This window comes from Scleropages formosus, chromosome 13 (assembly GCF_900964775.1).
Source record: "Scleropages formosus chromosome 13, fSclFor1.1, whole genome shotgun sequence".
Taxonomy (NCBI): domain Eukaryota; kingdom Metazoa; phylum Chordata; class Actinopteri; order Osteoglossiformes; family Osteoglossidae; genus Scleropages; species Scleropages formosus.
Genome location: NC_041818.1, coordinates 14,536,005 through 14,551,185, shown reverse-complemented (window position 1 = coordinate 14,551,185; position 15,181 = coordinate 14,536,005). Strand labels below are relative to the sequence as shown.

At 42.4% G+C, this 15,181-nt stretch overlaps 1 protein-coding gene across 1 annotated transcript in view; it reads right to left on the bottom strand.

Annotated features, from left to right (window-relative positions):
* Positions 1-7,287: 7,287 nt before the first annotated feature.
* Positions 7,288-15,181, bottom strand: part of fgf11a (fibroblast growth factor 11a) — a 46,860-nt gene continuing 38,966 nt past the window's right edge. The window contains exons 4-5 of the mRNA XM_018744375.1: positions 9,878-10,076; positions 7,288-8,194 (exon numbers count right to left, since the gene is read on the bottom strand). Coding sequence (XP_018599891.1) covers positions 8,064-8,194; positions 9,878-10,076 — 330 coding nt within the window. The 3' untranslated portion in view covers positions 7,288-8,063. The remainder of the gene's footprint in view (positions 8,195-9,877; positions 10,077-15,181) is intronic.

Genomic DNA, 15,181 nt, shown 5'->3' with positions numbered 1-15,181 from the left:
CCGGCGGGCGGGCGGGCAACGCACCGCAAATAATCACGGAGAATCACTGTCGGCTGCGCACGTTTCTCACACGCAAATCAAGTTGCCATAATAAACAAATATATAAACCATGCGTATAATACGGATCAGCCAGTACAAGAGGAGTGAGTGAACGAAGTATGATAAATCTGTTATTTCGATCATGACGCCTGTATGATTATGTGACTTAAAGTGGCAATTTACCCATATCTACCCATCATCTCGTGGCTACATGATTGCCTAGATTCCCTGTTGTGAGAAATGTCACTCTTAGTAGTCAATTTAATTTCATTTGTTAATGTCTTCTTGCTTTCGGTCACTGAATAAAATTAAAAGGCCTAACTGTAACCAAACGTATTACCATAATAAAATTACATCAAGTTTGAAAAAGCCACTTACCGGACACTGAGTTTAAGAAGCGTGGCATGATTTTTAAGTAACCTACATTGCAAAACGAGGGAAATTAATATGCTGGTTTAAATTTATTTCTACACGCGTACCTATGGGCCTCACTGTTCAACACACACCGCGTAAATATTTCCAGTAAAATTATTTAACAATTGCATAAAGACTGCAAGCGGAAGAGGGTAGCTTTCGTTATGTGTCCAATGGTTCGCACTGGACAGCTGTGTCGGCACTGCAAATTATTAATTTATGTTTGAATTTATTTGAAGGATTACTACATTCAAGTTGAATTTGAGGGGCTGCCAATGTAATTATGAGATTTTGAAGTGTCTGGCTCAAGAAGTGCGCTAGATGCCCAGCGCTTTTATGCCTTACTCATAGTTAATAAAATGAATTATTCACCGTTCACGGCTCTCTGCGCGACTGCAATAAAATAGGTTAGAAACACTAAGTTTCAGATGTGCTTTGATGTGTTTCTCATTTTGACAGTTCCGTTGTCATTAATGTAGCGCGATCATTTTGCACGTGCTGTTACAGCATCAGGACACTGTTTTTTTTTACTGTCACTGAAAGAGCGTCGTGTCGGGACTCTTTGGCAGTCTGTCGTGGAACGGAGCGCGAGGAACACCCTCCACCTGCCTGGCCACCCGCGACACCCGGGACACCTGGGCCGCTGGCCGCCACATGCACGCGCGCGCGCTCGCGCGCCGCAGTTCGCGACATGTCCGTAATTTATGATCCGCTGTCTGTCGCATTTGGACGGCTGCCAATTTAATTATGGAAGAAGGCAATTATTACGAGCCCGGCACCGATGTCCACGGAGGGGTTGTTCAAACCGCCGCGTACAGGAGACGTGCGCAAACAACATGAAATCATTTGCAGAAAAGTCAAAATTTAGAAAAAATAAATAAATAAATTCTGTTAGCTGATCGAATATTTATCCTTGCTTCATGTGAACATGATGAAAATGGGAAACGAGACAAGAATTCGATTTGAAATGTTTCACACTGCTTAGGGAAATACAAAAGGAACAGTCCAGGAAGTATGAAGGCAGTATATATAATCATACAAATATATTTGTTTTATTAAATAATATTCAATAGTATTTCTTATTGACTTTGTTTGTGTCAGTATTATAGAAATGAATACAGGTAAGATTGCAAATGCAGAGACAAGCGGTGAATAAATAATTGTGGGTCTTGGGTCATTAAATAGTGAGGAAATTGTCTTTATGTTTCCAGTAAATGTTGGCACATGCATGCCTTGTATCCTTGTCTGCCTGTAATTCTCCTCCCATATTGCACCACAGAACTCGGAAAGAAACTGTTGGTGAGCACTGAAGGTGTCCCGCTTCTTACTTTATTGCCTTTAGGCTTTAGTTGCTTTTGGCCACAGATATTCCTGTAGATTCTCTGTCGATTAAGTCCATTTCAGTAGTGTCTTTAATGACCATGGCTCTTGAAGGAAGACTTATAAATATATTTTTTGGAAGACCAGAAATATAAAGGTTTTTTTTTGTTGTTGTTGTTTTTTTTTTTTTTTTTTTAAATTATTTTTTTTGGAAGACTTCTGGGCAATGACTTGGATCACCCATGCAGTACAAGTAGTCCATGGCTGTCTTCTACAAGCAGACCATCTCAGTTGTTCAGAGATTGTATTCCACACAAGCCTATTAGGAGTATTTGTACAAAGGTAAATATTTATGTATGAAGGAAATTCAGCAGGCACCTCCTTTGCAGGATATCCAAACATATACTCCACAGGGCCACAGGGTCTTGCTCACTTTCACCTTTAGTAGGAGACTTGGTTTGTCCTTAGTTGACAGTACCTGGGTTTGGCGTTCCAAGGACAATGTCTTCCCAGCGGTGCAGGTTTTTGTTCTGTGATGCACAGTCACTTTTCATCTTGCTTTGTTTTGTTGGCTGGGATTCAGAAATGGTAGTTCACCTCAAAAGAGTTTGAAATACAATACATTTGACCTTACTTGGGCAAAAAAAGTAAAAAAAAAAACAAAAAACTGACCAAATTTGCTCAAATTTCCCAGGTGAAAATGAGAGGTGGAGAATGACCATGGATTCACCCTATTTACAGATTTTTATGGACATTCCCTGTACAGAGGCCACCTTTTCAAGGACTGTCTGCACTGCAGTTAGGGCTTCCATGTTAATGTTTTAATGTCTCATGGACAGTTACAGGAAGATGGATCTCCTCCAGGCAGCATTGAGCAAACACATGGACTGGTCTTTTCCATGCCCTTTTTGTATATGTAAATATGCAAGGACTGGATCCCTGTTTTATTGAAGGCTAGAGGGTTTTTTTGTTCTTCTGCTGCATTGCAGATGTGAGAAATGGGAGTGCACTCTTCAAAGTGGCACACAATGCCCATCTGCAGTTACAACGGCCATAAGGAGAACATGGAGGTCTACCAGATTTACCTGTTAAATACCTGTCTTTCCCACGACATAAACAGTAGCAAACTTTGTAAGTGTTCTGCAGAAACACATCCCAAAGTTTCCTAGAGAGTGTATTTGAATCTCTAGGAGTAAGTGAAAGTACCTAGACAGGGGATTCGGCTTGTCCTCCCCTGCCTGTCATTCGCAGAGCATTCTTGCCACCAACAGCATTTTCACCCACCAACAGTTCTACCACAGTCACCATGGCAATCCGTTTCACCTCTGCCAAGGAGACTGGAAGTTTTTATTTCTCCACACAATAACAGCATGTCTGTGAATTTTGCTGCGATGAATGAAATGACACACCCAAAATCTCCCAACGCGAGCTGTTTAAACCGCTCAGTTGACTGAGAGGTTAAATCCCAGAGCAAATAATTTGTGAATAATTGCAAAAATTAGAGTTCCATTTTAAAGGTTTTTGCAGTTTCGATGACCAACTGTTAAACAGAAGCAGGCCAACCATTTCACCGCTGTAAAATTCTTAAAAGATAATAACAAGTGCATCTCAGCAGTCCCCAAACACCAACCCACTACCTTCCAGCTCCAGATCTACTCATCTGAAAATTATGAGGCAATTACAGTTACATTAAAAAGTACTAATGATCCTCAAAGTAGCAACAAGATGAAAGACCATGAATTGCCATGATGTCATTTATCACTGTGATCCTAGTAAGATCAGCTGATTCAGATATTTGTTTGTTGGGGACAAGATATCTTAATGTTTAACCACTAAGTCAAATGCAGTCAAGTTAAAAAGTCTAACAATAGTCAGTTGTGCACTTTATGAAGTACAAATAAAGTTACGGTAAGTTTGAGTGTTTCGTTATTTGTTTTCATTCTCGGGGGGGGGGCACAGTGCCGCAGTAGGTTTGGCTGGGGCCTGCCACGAGGTGGGTCTGGGGTTCTGGTTCTGTTTGGGGTGCCTTGTGGCGGACTGGTGTCCCGTCTGGGGTATGTCCCTTCCCCCTCCAAGGTTGCGCCTTGTGTTGCCGGATTAGGCTCTGGTTTGCCGTAACCCTGCTTGGGACAAGTGGTTTCAGACTGTGTGTGTTTTCATTCTCAGAGGGAAAGAGAATGATAATTCAAAGGCACAAACGAACTAAACTGAAAAATGTGTGAGGTGGCAAGTTACCTGAGGCCTGTGTGCTTTTCTGTGTGGCTGCAGTCAGGGCAAATGCTGTCATCCTGAACTCTGTTGGTTTCTCCACTCTTGAGAATCACTCCTTGTCTGCTAGTTATTTCTCCACATGAGAGTTTGAGTAATGTCTAATTCTTTACACGAAACAGTGGGATATAGTGCTGTTTGAAAGTATGTGAACCCTAAAGGGACAGTCATTATTCTTGTGTAAAATATAAAAAAACTTAAATCTTAAACTTATAAAAGGAATAAATAATTATGATTTACATACCTGATTCTGCTTATCTACTTGGTTTAACCAGTGCATTATGTCAGCTGAGAAGGACTGCATCTCATTAAATAACAATTTTGTGGGAAAACTAAGGGACACAAGGGGTTCACATACTTTCAAGCGGCACTGTATATTGTCACACAGCGCTGTACACACTGTGGAGCACACCTACTTACAGACTCACTCAGCAGAGAATGACTACATAAACCTACACTCAAACAACAGCCGAGCACACGCTTGCACGCCTTTACAGATACATTCGTGTAAACACATCAGCGAGCATATCCCTTTCGTGAACTGAGATAACCTCACAGTCACACATTTTTATGCATTTCATTGACTGTGGGAATTTATGGGAGTGGATTAGCAGTGAAAAAAGGGAAAAACACAGCGAGTCTTTCAGACAGCATTAGCCCTTTATACACAGATTATTTCTGAGTTCAGTATTATTGTAAAAAAAACTGGGATCATAAACAAATTTGCTGCCTGGATAAATTTCAAAATGCCAGTATCAGTCCTCATCCCTTAATCATTTAGATTTTTCAGTCTTTAAATATACAGAGAATTAAATGTGTGCATATGTAATTATGAGCACACATTGATATGAATACATTGATTGACAAAACAGCAGTAGTGGGTGAATGAGATTAGGGCTGGTGTCTCTCCAAACATTTTGACAGTTTTTACACACACATCTAATCTCTTTAAATGTTCAGTTCACGCTGCAGTGCTCAACGAGTACAGTCTATTGCAGAAAAGTTTCTGGCATTCAGAGGTGCGTAGGCAAGTGAAGCAAACAAAGCTAAATGTCACAGATTAATAAAGCTCTCGAGAGTCCCCTTTTCTGACCCCATCTATGATTTGAAAACATCTGCACTGTTGCATGATATTTTTTCAGAAGTCCATTTAATATGTAACATCTCCTAATTACTGGACATGTTTTTGAAATAATGCAAAGCCCACTCTAGGATCATAGCTTTGTAACTTCAATGTAGGGCTGAACCTTTTGTGCCCTGTAGGGCGACCCATTATGGGCGTTTTTAACCCAGCTCAGTCACTTAATTGAAGTCATTAGTCAAATAAAATGAGTCACTGTTAACCAGCACTGTCCCCTGAGGACTTGCTCGAACTAATTTCAACATCGAATGCGGTGACAGCTGATCCTGACCCTGGAGGGATCTGATTTCGGTAAGGTCTCCCAGCTCTAGAAATATCTTCAAAACTCAGAAATGGAGAAGTGTTTTTAGGTCAGCAGATAAACTGGAATAAGTGTGTGTATTTGTGGGTGGGGTGGCGGGTTCTGCCAGGGCCTGCTGTGTGACGCATCTGGGGTTCGAGCCCTACTTGGGGTGCCTTGCGGCAGACTGGCATCCTGTCCTGGGTGTGTTCCCTCCCCCTCCAGCCTTATGCCCTGTGTTGCTGGGTTAGGTTCCGGTTCGCCGTGACCCCCGCTTGGGACAAGTGGTTTCAGACAGTGTATTTGTGTGTCTTGGGGGCCCTTGGAAAAGATTCCCTAACCCTACAACCACCTGCCTTGCCATTCTGCCTTCCCAGCTGGAAGAAGGTGATATCAGGAGAATAAGGCTGCAAGTACAAAAGCCAGACAACCCACCTGAGTGCAAAAACCCTGCAATGATTCCAGCGTGAAGGCAGAAACAAGACGTCAACCTTTTCCCAGCTCAGCTTCCTTCTCTTTTCTCAGACAACTAACTAAATAAACCCTCTTCAGGGAATATGGAAGTCTAGAGGGGTAAATATAATCTTCCTGTGACATTTCAGCATTTTGGGAGGGGCCTCTGAGAAAGTCACTTCTGCAACAACAGACCCTGAATTGCCTTTGAGGGAAAACAGCCATAGAATGGCTCAGCTTTAAATTTTATGATCCAGAGCAGACTTTTTTAACTTCCATAATGTACAGATTCAAAACACCTACGCAAGAAAGTATTTTACAATTATTGCAATTATTTTGTGGTCACATGGTGGTAATGATGGCTGCCATTATTAGCTTTTAACTTTGGTGTATCGCCTTTCCTTTTACACTGTGGGACTGACAGGGAGCAAGGATATTTTGATTGACACAATAAAAATGAATATTCATAAACTGATTATTTATTTAAAAATAAATAGATAAAAACTGACCCCTCTCCAAAGATAAGATTCCAGTATAAAGATTATTTGTCCCTTCACCATATATTAATTTCAAACTATGTTTTGGTGGATAGAGAAAATAATGAGACACTGTAAAATTATTCGATGATCTCAGCCTGCCAAAGGCTGCAATTTCCTCACTGTAATGAGCTACCACATACAGTGATAGAAGACACCTTCGTCTCAATGTTCATGACGGTGATGGTTGCAGTGATGGTACAATAACTTCCTGCCTGTCAATAGTAACATGTTCAGTTGTGTTGATGTGAATGAACAATAATGTATCTACAGGTGCAGATTGACTAAAAATATTAATACAAAAAGACAGTCAATTTTTTATGTTGCTGTGGTCATTTACTGAAAGTACTGACCACAGACATAGCAAGCAACTTCTTGTACTGTTTTGTGGAATAAAAGAGTCCTTTTGACCAGTTACTAGCAGCCATTGAAGTTGGAGAAATGTGTCCTAGGAATCTATGAAGATCTTACAGGCATTTTGGAGGATATAACTAATAAGTCATGCTGGTAGTGGAGCCCTTGGGAAAATCAAGGGTATAGAAGGAGGACATGTTGGGTGAGGCTTAAATGAGCATCAAATCATCGAGGTAAGAAATGTGTGTTCTCTCATGCAGACTCCATGCTTGCAAAGGATGCCAGCTTTTTGACATAGTACAGGCTGTAATGGCTGGAACGCCATCACACCTGGTCCCTTAAAACAGAGCAAACCTGTAAAAAGGTGTCATTTCCTTTAGAATAGCATGTGCTTGTACTCAATGAAGTTCCTTAAAATTAGTGCAACCCTGCAGAGGTGAATATCTCTTTAGTGAATGCAATTTGTATTGAATGTAGCCCCTGTGAGTCAATGCAAGCTTAAATTGCTAAAGCTCTTTTTTGAGTTATTGCAGATTTTTTTTTTTAATGAGTGTAGCTCTTTCAAATTAGTACAGGCCTCTGTTGATGAATCTCATTCAACTTAGCATAGGCTTGTAAATGTATGGCAGGCTTTCCTTGGTATGAACCAGTATAGGGGTACCTTCCCTTTGTTACACTGGGCTTTTAATGGTCATCGTTTCTTCAAGTTAACATGAGCCAGTCTTGGGTTTGTGGCTGCTCCTTCAGTTGAAATACATTTACAACAGCCTCCTTCAGTTTCAAATGGTTGTGGAAAACCTGAGAACGCACAGTTGTGGTGGGTTTAGTTGATTTGTGAATGGCGGGCATGAGTGCAATTTTCTTAGGATTATTTAGACCTGATGAGATCAGTTTAAATTCTTTGATGGACAGTCTAGAAGGTAATGCAATGTCCATGTCAAACATAAAAGGTGATTCTTGCAGACAGCGTTGTGTGGCTGCATGAGGGGTGAGAAGTACAGGGTCATTCAATAGGCAATGCAATCATTGCTTTACTGTTGTTGTACCCTGGGTATGAGAAAACATCACAGCCCCATCATGGCTTTTTTTTATTGCTTGGCCATCCCAGGTGGAGTAGGGTAGAGCTGAGTGGTGAGAGGGTGTGGACACTGTTTCAATAATGTGGAGACTGAAAGAGCTCCCCTAACACCAGAGCTTGAAGGGTGATTGACCTCCCCGGAAGATCACTGTCCCCTTTCATACTGTTTTTCTCCATGGGCTAGGAGGCATTAGCCTTTGGAAGATCTTTCTTGCCATTCTGTAGGATAGGTGAGTCAGATGTTTTGGCTGTCTTCCTTGGTGGGCTCTGCTCTGCCACGTCATGAAGAGAGGGTTCCCTGTACATAGCCACTGTGTCAAGGCCATGGAAAAAACAAAAGCAGTTAAAGTGATTGAAATGGCTTTTGCTCATTCAACACTAGACAAGAAAATAGCAACAAATTCAGCAAATATATTGAAAAACACAGGTTCTGCAGGGAGTCATGGACAAGAGGGGTACAAAGGAATTAAATATAAAAGGAGCAAAAACAAAAACTTTTGTTGTTGATTTAACAATGAAATCTGTTTTGTATAGTCTCACAAATCTTTTTCAGATTGCTTCCTATTGGAATCTGAATGTTCATCAAGCATCACGAAAGATCTGATTGCATTGTCTCATCAATTTAACTTTTTACACTGTGTGATGTTATTTCTTAGCAGAAGCCTGCGTAGTTCTAAGGAAATCAGTCTATAGCTCTAAACCTCAAAAAAGGTGCTATGGAGTTCCACATAAGGTCAAGTGGCAATGGGCATCCTTGAGAATCAGCGCTGAGTTGAACCCAAGCTACGCCTATTCAAGTAATGAGAATTCAGTTTTATGAGGAGTTTCATTTACTGCTGCTGTTTCAGCTTACAAAACATTTCTTCGCAATTACAAGGATGGAATTTGAATTTTACACGCCTCCTAACAGCTGAGCAGCATTTATTCATTTACCAGATGCTTTATTCATTTAGCAGATGCTTTTCTCCAAGGTAGCGTACAATGACTATTAACTAATATTTGCCTATAAACTTTACCTGAGGTGGCTTTATCCAAGGTCATTCACCCACCTATACACCAGAGCAATGTAACACATTCACACTCACACACACACACACACACACACACACACACACACACTATGGGCAACTTAATTTTTTTTCTTTTTACTGTCCTGTTTTGTTTTTTGGATTAAAGGTCAATTAATACATAAACATTGAATGCAATATATGTATGTTTTGTTTCTGTTTCTCAAGCGTGTGGTGCATAATAGTTATGAATGAGCTGAATAAGCAGTTAGACAGCCATAGAGAGTTACAGAGTAATTAACAAATGGAAACTGCCTTGCTATGTTGCATAATTATGACTAAAGTTATCTACTGATGTAACTGTGCCAATTGGTGATATTTGAGCATAAATGGGTGTCAGTTTTTGGGCTCAGGGACACATAAAAATTTTTACTTTTGAAATTAAGGGTAATTACGTCTTCAAGTGAGAATTCACCTTGCAAAGGGATTTGCAGGAATGCATCATTACTTTTGTAAATTGGGGAAGACTGTACTCAGTTTTAATAGCACATCAGCAGCTCAGTATTTGAGTACATTGATTTAAAGTGGTATTTCAGGTGTAAACGATCACACAAGAAAAATAAACGAATTGCTTATTGAAGGGGGGGGGGGGGGGGGGGGCGCAGCGGGTTGGACCGGGTCCTTCTCTCTGGTGGGTCTGGGGTTTGAGTCCCACTTGGGGTGCCCTGTGATGGACTGACGTCCCATCCTGGGTGTGTCCCCTCCCCCTCCAGCCCTACGCCCTGTGTTGCCAGGTTAGGCTCCGCCTCCCCGCGACCCCCTATGGGAGAAGCGGTTTCAGATGGTGTGTGTGTGTGTGTGTGTGTGTGTGTGTGTGTGTGTGTGTGTGTGTGTGCTTATTGAAGAGTGACTCAAAAAAATATCAGTGCTCGGATACTGAATGTGGTAGGATGACCTACCTACCAGTGCACGGCTGAAGTCCCTCACCTTCAATCAGCTTGGGCAGAAAGTGAGCTGCCCCCTTTGTCTTCTTGACTCTATTGCCCTTCATCACCTGCCCTTCCCGGTTGATTCCAATGTACCAAGCTCGGCCTGACTGGCTCTGCCGGTAGAGGATTGAGGAATACGTCACATAGTAGTTCTCGAAGACGCATTCTTTGAATTTGCACTCTGGCGTGAAGTGTTCCTGTGAATCACAAAAACATACACACAGGTTACACAGATTAGATTCACACTTTGAGTTTTTAAAGAACTGCTAGGGTTTAATACAAGATAAGGCCTCTTGGTGCTTGAATGACGAGATTATAATGAATATCATTAACACCAAGGTGACTGCAATTGCTCCACACAATCTAGCTTGGCATTTTTAATGGGATGAGCTAAGCTAACAATGAAATACACAGATCCAGTCGTGTCCACACACACACACACACACACACACACACACACACGCATACACATTCAGACATTTTCAATAACAGAAAGGAGTGGAAGATTGGATTTGAAAACCTTTTTGCATATTCTTATGAATACAAACTTTTCAATTCCTAAGATCCACCTGGGAATAGAAGGAAACAGGGGCTGCATTACATTGTGACAAGGCTATGAGCACATACATGCAATACAAATTTATTACATTTATAACCGTACTTTTCTGCGAAGGATTTATTTATTCTGCGTTCCCTCATTTGCTCCCTGTTTCTACTTGCTGTCCCAAATATGAAAGCTTGAAACTCATAGCTTAAAACTCTTTTAAGCTCTATCCTGCATCTGTACTAGACCTGTAGAAATTCATTTTCTCTCCAACAGCTGGTTGTGCTCTGTAAGTCAAACTGACAGAGCTCTGCTGAGCTCCAATTTAAAGTTCCCTGTCCCTGGGGTGGCACTTGGGACAGGGAGGATGGGAATCCCTGCTGTACCATGGACACCGGATTTGTCTGATCTACTTAGAACTTCTTACTTAACTATTGTATAAGGCCTAAAGGAATCCAGTGACTTGACTTTTGAACCCGTGAAGGATCCTGGAAAGTAATTAACACTTGAGGGGAGTGATTAAAATAAATTCTGCCTCGAGACTGATGATGAACAGAGGTATCCAGCATTCATGTTCAGTGTAAGCACGATGGAAGCATATATTATTAAAGAATGACTTTGACAGTTCCAGTCTTCGCTTTTTTCCTTCGCTTTCCAAATGCCTCTGCTTAAATGAAGTCAAATGAAAGCAGGAGAAAGCCATTTATGTCCTTCATGGACAGAATCCCAAGGCTGCAAAAAGGCCTTTTAATCATGCAGAGCAGCACCCCCAACCTCTACCACTTCCTCCATACAACCCCCCATCATCCTTAAGCCAGGTGTATTGATTAAATCAACTCCACATGACACCAGCAATGCCTAAAATGCCTCCAAGGTGGCTGTGTCCAAACAACACTTACTGTTTTTGTGCTACTGCTACTAGAGATTGGGATGTTGCAGGGATGTAAAGCCTTAAGTACAGGAAGGGAGGGAGGGGGTGCTATGCTTGCACAAAGATAAATCCTGCCTTATCATTTCCGGTATTCTCTTCTCTCTCATCCAATTTCTTCTCTCCATTCTTAAGATGAAAAAACATTGTCATAGGAATACTAATAGAACAACCTGGAACTAAACTGTGGTGAAAGTAGTGGTGCAGCTTTGCCCTGTGTGGTTTCAAGTCCATCGTTTTTCCTGCTGAGATTTTTTTTCCCCCGGGCTCAGCATCTGAAAAAGACCTTGACTTTCGCGTTGGTAAACGTTCATCTCAAAATATGAACGTATATTCCTGCATACTCAAACCGTTCCTGTAGGCAATTTGGTAAAAATGTCAAGGATTAAATTAGAGTATTCCTTGAACTGTTATGTTAGGGGAACATTGTCTCTATATTTGCCTTTCAAGATGACATTCCCATGGGTGCAGTTCCCGACTTTCAGCCGAAAACAAAACCTCAAGTACTTTTCAAATGCTAATATGCTGAATATTGCATATTTGTTTGTAAGGAAGTGGAAAAAAAAACACAAAAATACAGTACATGGGCAGTTGCTGTACAATTTGTTATGTTCCTGTTTAACCAGCAGGGGTCACACAGACATGCCGCTCTGAACCAACACACTGTTGTCCTGTACGACGGCACAGTATTAGCTCGTAGCTCGTCTTTCCTGCTCCTCACTGGGATTACAGCTCCCATTCCAAAGCCTCTTTACAGGCCTTTCACCGGAGCAAAAACACACTTCTACGGTTTCATACTTTAACACCAATTCAAAGCAATCTTTCTTCCACTTTGAATCTTATGTTGTGGAAAGGTATTTGCTCTCATTTGTTAAGCTGTAAAAGCAGCTTGTAGATATTTCCCGTTTTAGCATTTCTGATGTGTTGAAGTGGAAGGTAGCAGAACAGGAACGAGAGTGCAATGCAACGGCAGCCGGTGCGTTTACATAAACAGTCACCGTGCCACCTATGAGTTTGTTCAGGACCTGTGGGCTCTGGCAGGACATGTGCAGCGGATCACCCATCTGGACACAGTGCGGCCAAGAGACGAGAGCAAAGCCATGTAACCCACGGCCAGGTCGAACAACACCAGCTGACGCTTCCAAATTTAGTGACAAGAGTGACAGATATCTCATTCCTCATCACTCATTGCCATAGAGGGTGAGTAAGAGAAGGGAAAGGGGTGCAAAAAAAAGGAGACTCTGGATCTTACAGAAGAAAGACAAAAAGAAATAAAAGAGAACAAATGCTTGGGCTGTGATAAAAACAACCAAATAATTCCTGGAATTAAAAAAATAAATATTAGATGGAGAAAGGACAAGTACATTTTAAAAGCAATCTGCAGAACCAGAAGGGGGTCCAGTCCGGACCAATCAGAGCAGAGTACCGAAGGAGATAAAATGTTGCAGTCAAAGCGTATTTCCTGTACTACTAAGATAGAAGAGAAAAACACCCCTTTATCCTTGAAAACCAGTGAGGAAATCAAATGAATTTGGGGCCTCTGAAAAGGGTCAGCAGGCACTATCAGAGTCAGGAGTCTGACATACACCCAGACTGGTCCAAAGTGTAAACTGAAAAGATTTCTTTTAACATTGCTTTTATGATCAGCAGAGGGTCATGACAGCGTACGGAAAAAGCAGGTTTAACTGGTTACCATTTGTCCAGTGGTCACTGTGATGGGTTGATAGGTATTGACCTGCCAAACCCACCTCTCTCCTGATATACTTGAAGGAGGTGTTCCCATATTCCAGAGAGGTAAATTATGCCATCTTATATTTATTTCACAGTATATTTATTAATCTGAAACACACACACACACACACATTTTCCAAACCTCTTGTCCCATACAGGGTCACGGGGAACCGGAGCCTACCCGGTAACACAGGGCGTAAGGCCGGAGGGGGAGGGGACACACCCAGGACGGGACGCCAGTCCGTCGCAAGGCACCCCAAGCGGGACTCGAACCCCAGGCCCACCGGAAAGCAGGACCATGGTTCAACCCACTGCGCCACTGCACCACCACACCCCTCTCCAATCTGAAACAATGTTCTCAAATTATAGTTTAACTCAAAAACGTAAAGGCTAAAGGAATATCGATGGGTTGTTATTGCGTTTTATTGTTGGCCCCAGAGTCTCACCTTGACAGTTGCACTTGGGATTTCCCAGTAGGTACGGGAACCCCTGCGCCTACTGCCCCCAGCCCATGCGCACATTAAATAGTCGAACCGAATGTGTCTTTGCTGCTAGGTGAGTTCAGGCAGAAACAGTGAGAGTTGTGCTGATTCAGGCGAAAAGAACCGTTCACTACTACTGTGTATGTGGTACAGAAGGTCACATGGTGGAACAAATGGGGGTGGAGGTGTCCTGAGGGTTTCAGGCTCCTGTACTGTGTTACCCACCCCAGCGGAAAGCAACTGTCAGACTGCACATTGCATGGTCCTGTTAGCCATAACACTTGTTCTCCAAGGTTGTTAGATGTTCTGGTAATTCTGCTCTTAGCCCTAGCAAATAACATTTACATTCCATATAACAGTAGTGAATGCAGTGGCACCATAGGTAGCGCTTGGGCCTTAAACTCCTGGGCTGTGGGTTTGGACATGGGTTTGAACCCAGCTCAGACTGTGTGCCTGTTTTTGCCAGTTTGTATGGGTTTCCTTTAGGTTCTCTAGTTTCCTCCTACAGTCCAAAGACATGTTTCAGATGAGGTGGGGACTTTACTTCATCCATAAAGGACAATTAGTAAGCTCTGGACCACCGTGACTCAGTACTGGAGAATCAGTTGATGAAGATGGGAAAAGAGAATAACAGTGCTATATGCTCTGAATTAAAATGATAACCTTCAAAGATGCAATATGATTCATTGATCCATCCTTCCAGGTTTGCATGCTTATGCCTGTAATGTGGGCAGACAGGATAACATGATCATTGATTGGATTTTGATCATTTTCTCATTGTTGGATAAAAAGTTCTTTTAAAAATGATTCTCTTTTATAGTGTATGTGCAGAATTGATAGGCGTTGGTGTTATTGTGGGGCTTGCATTTGCTGTTTGAATCAAATGTGTGTGAATCACCCAAACTGAAAGAAACATATATTGTTAGAGGACCGCATTCATCCTGGGATTTTTGCAGCTACCTGAGCCGTGCATCTATGAACCAGGGCACAGAAGACAAGAACTAAGTTTCACGACTGCAGTTCTATTCATCACTGCTTTGGCTTACATCGGAATTTGAGAGAAGCTAACAAACTCTTTTCATTTGTCCTTGGACAGAAGAGCGAAAAGTGGAGTTCACAATGAAAATGTTGTTTTTGGTTTATACGAAGAAGGAATGGGAGTTTAGGGTGAGGAGCTCAGTCACCCGGGAGGAGCTCGGAGTAGAGCCGCTGCTCCTCCGCATCGAGAGGAGCCAGTTGAGGTGGCTCGGGCATCTGTTCCGGATGCCTCCTGGACGCCTCCCTGGAGAGGTGTTCCGGGCTTGTCCCACTGGGAGGAGGCCTCGGGGCAGACCCAGGACACGTTGGAGAGACTATGTCTCCCGGCTGGCCTGGGAACGCCTTGGGGTTCCCCCAGAGGAACTGGAGGAGGTGTGCGGGGAGAGGGAAGTCTGGAGTACTCTGCTCGGACTGCTGCCCCCGCGACCCGGCCCTGGATAAAGCGGAGGAAGATGGATGGATGGATGGATGGAATGGGAGTTGGGCTGCCTCTGACCAGCTGACTTTTCTTGCATTAATGGGTCTATCCAGACCAGTACACAAAGAATAAAAATGACAAGTGAGTAACGAAGGAACCTT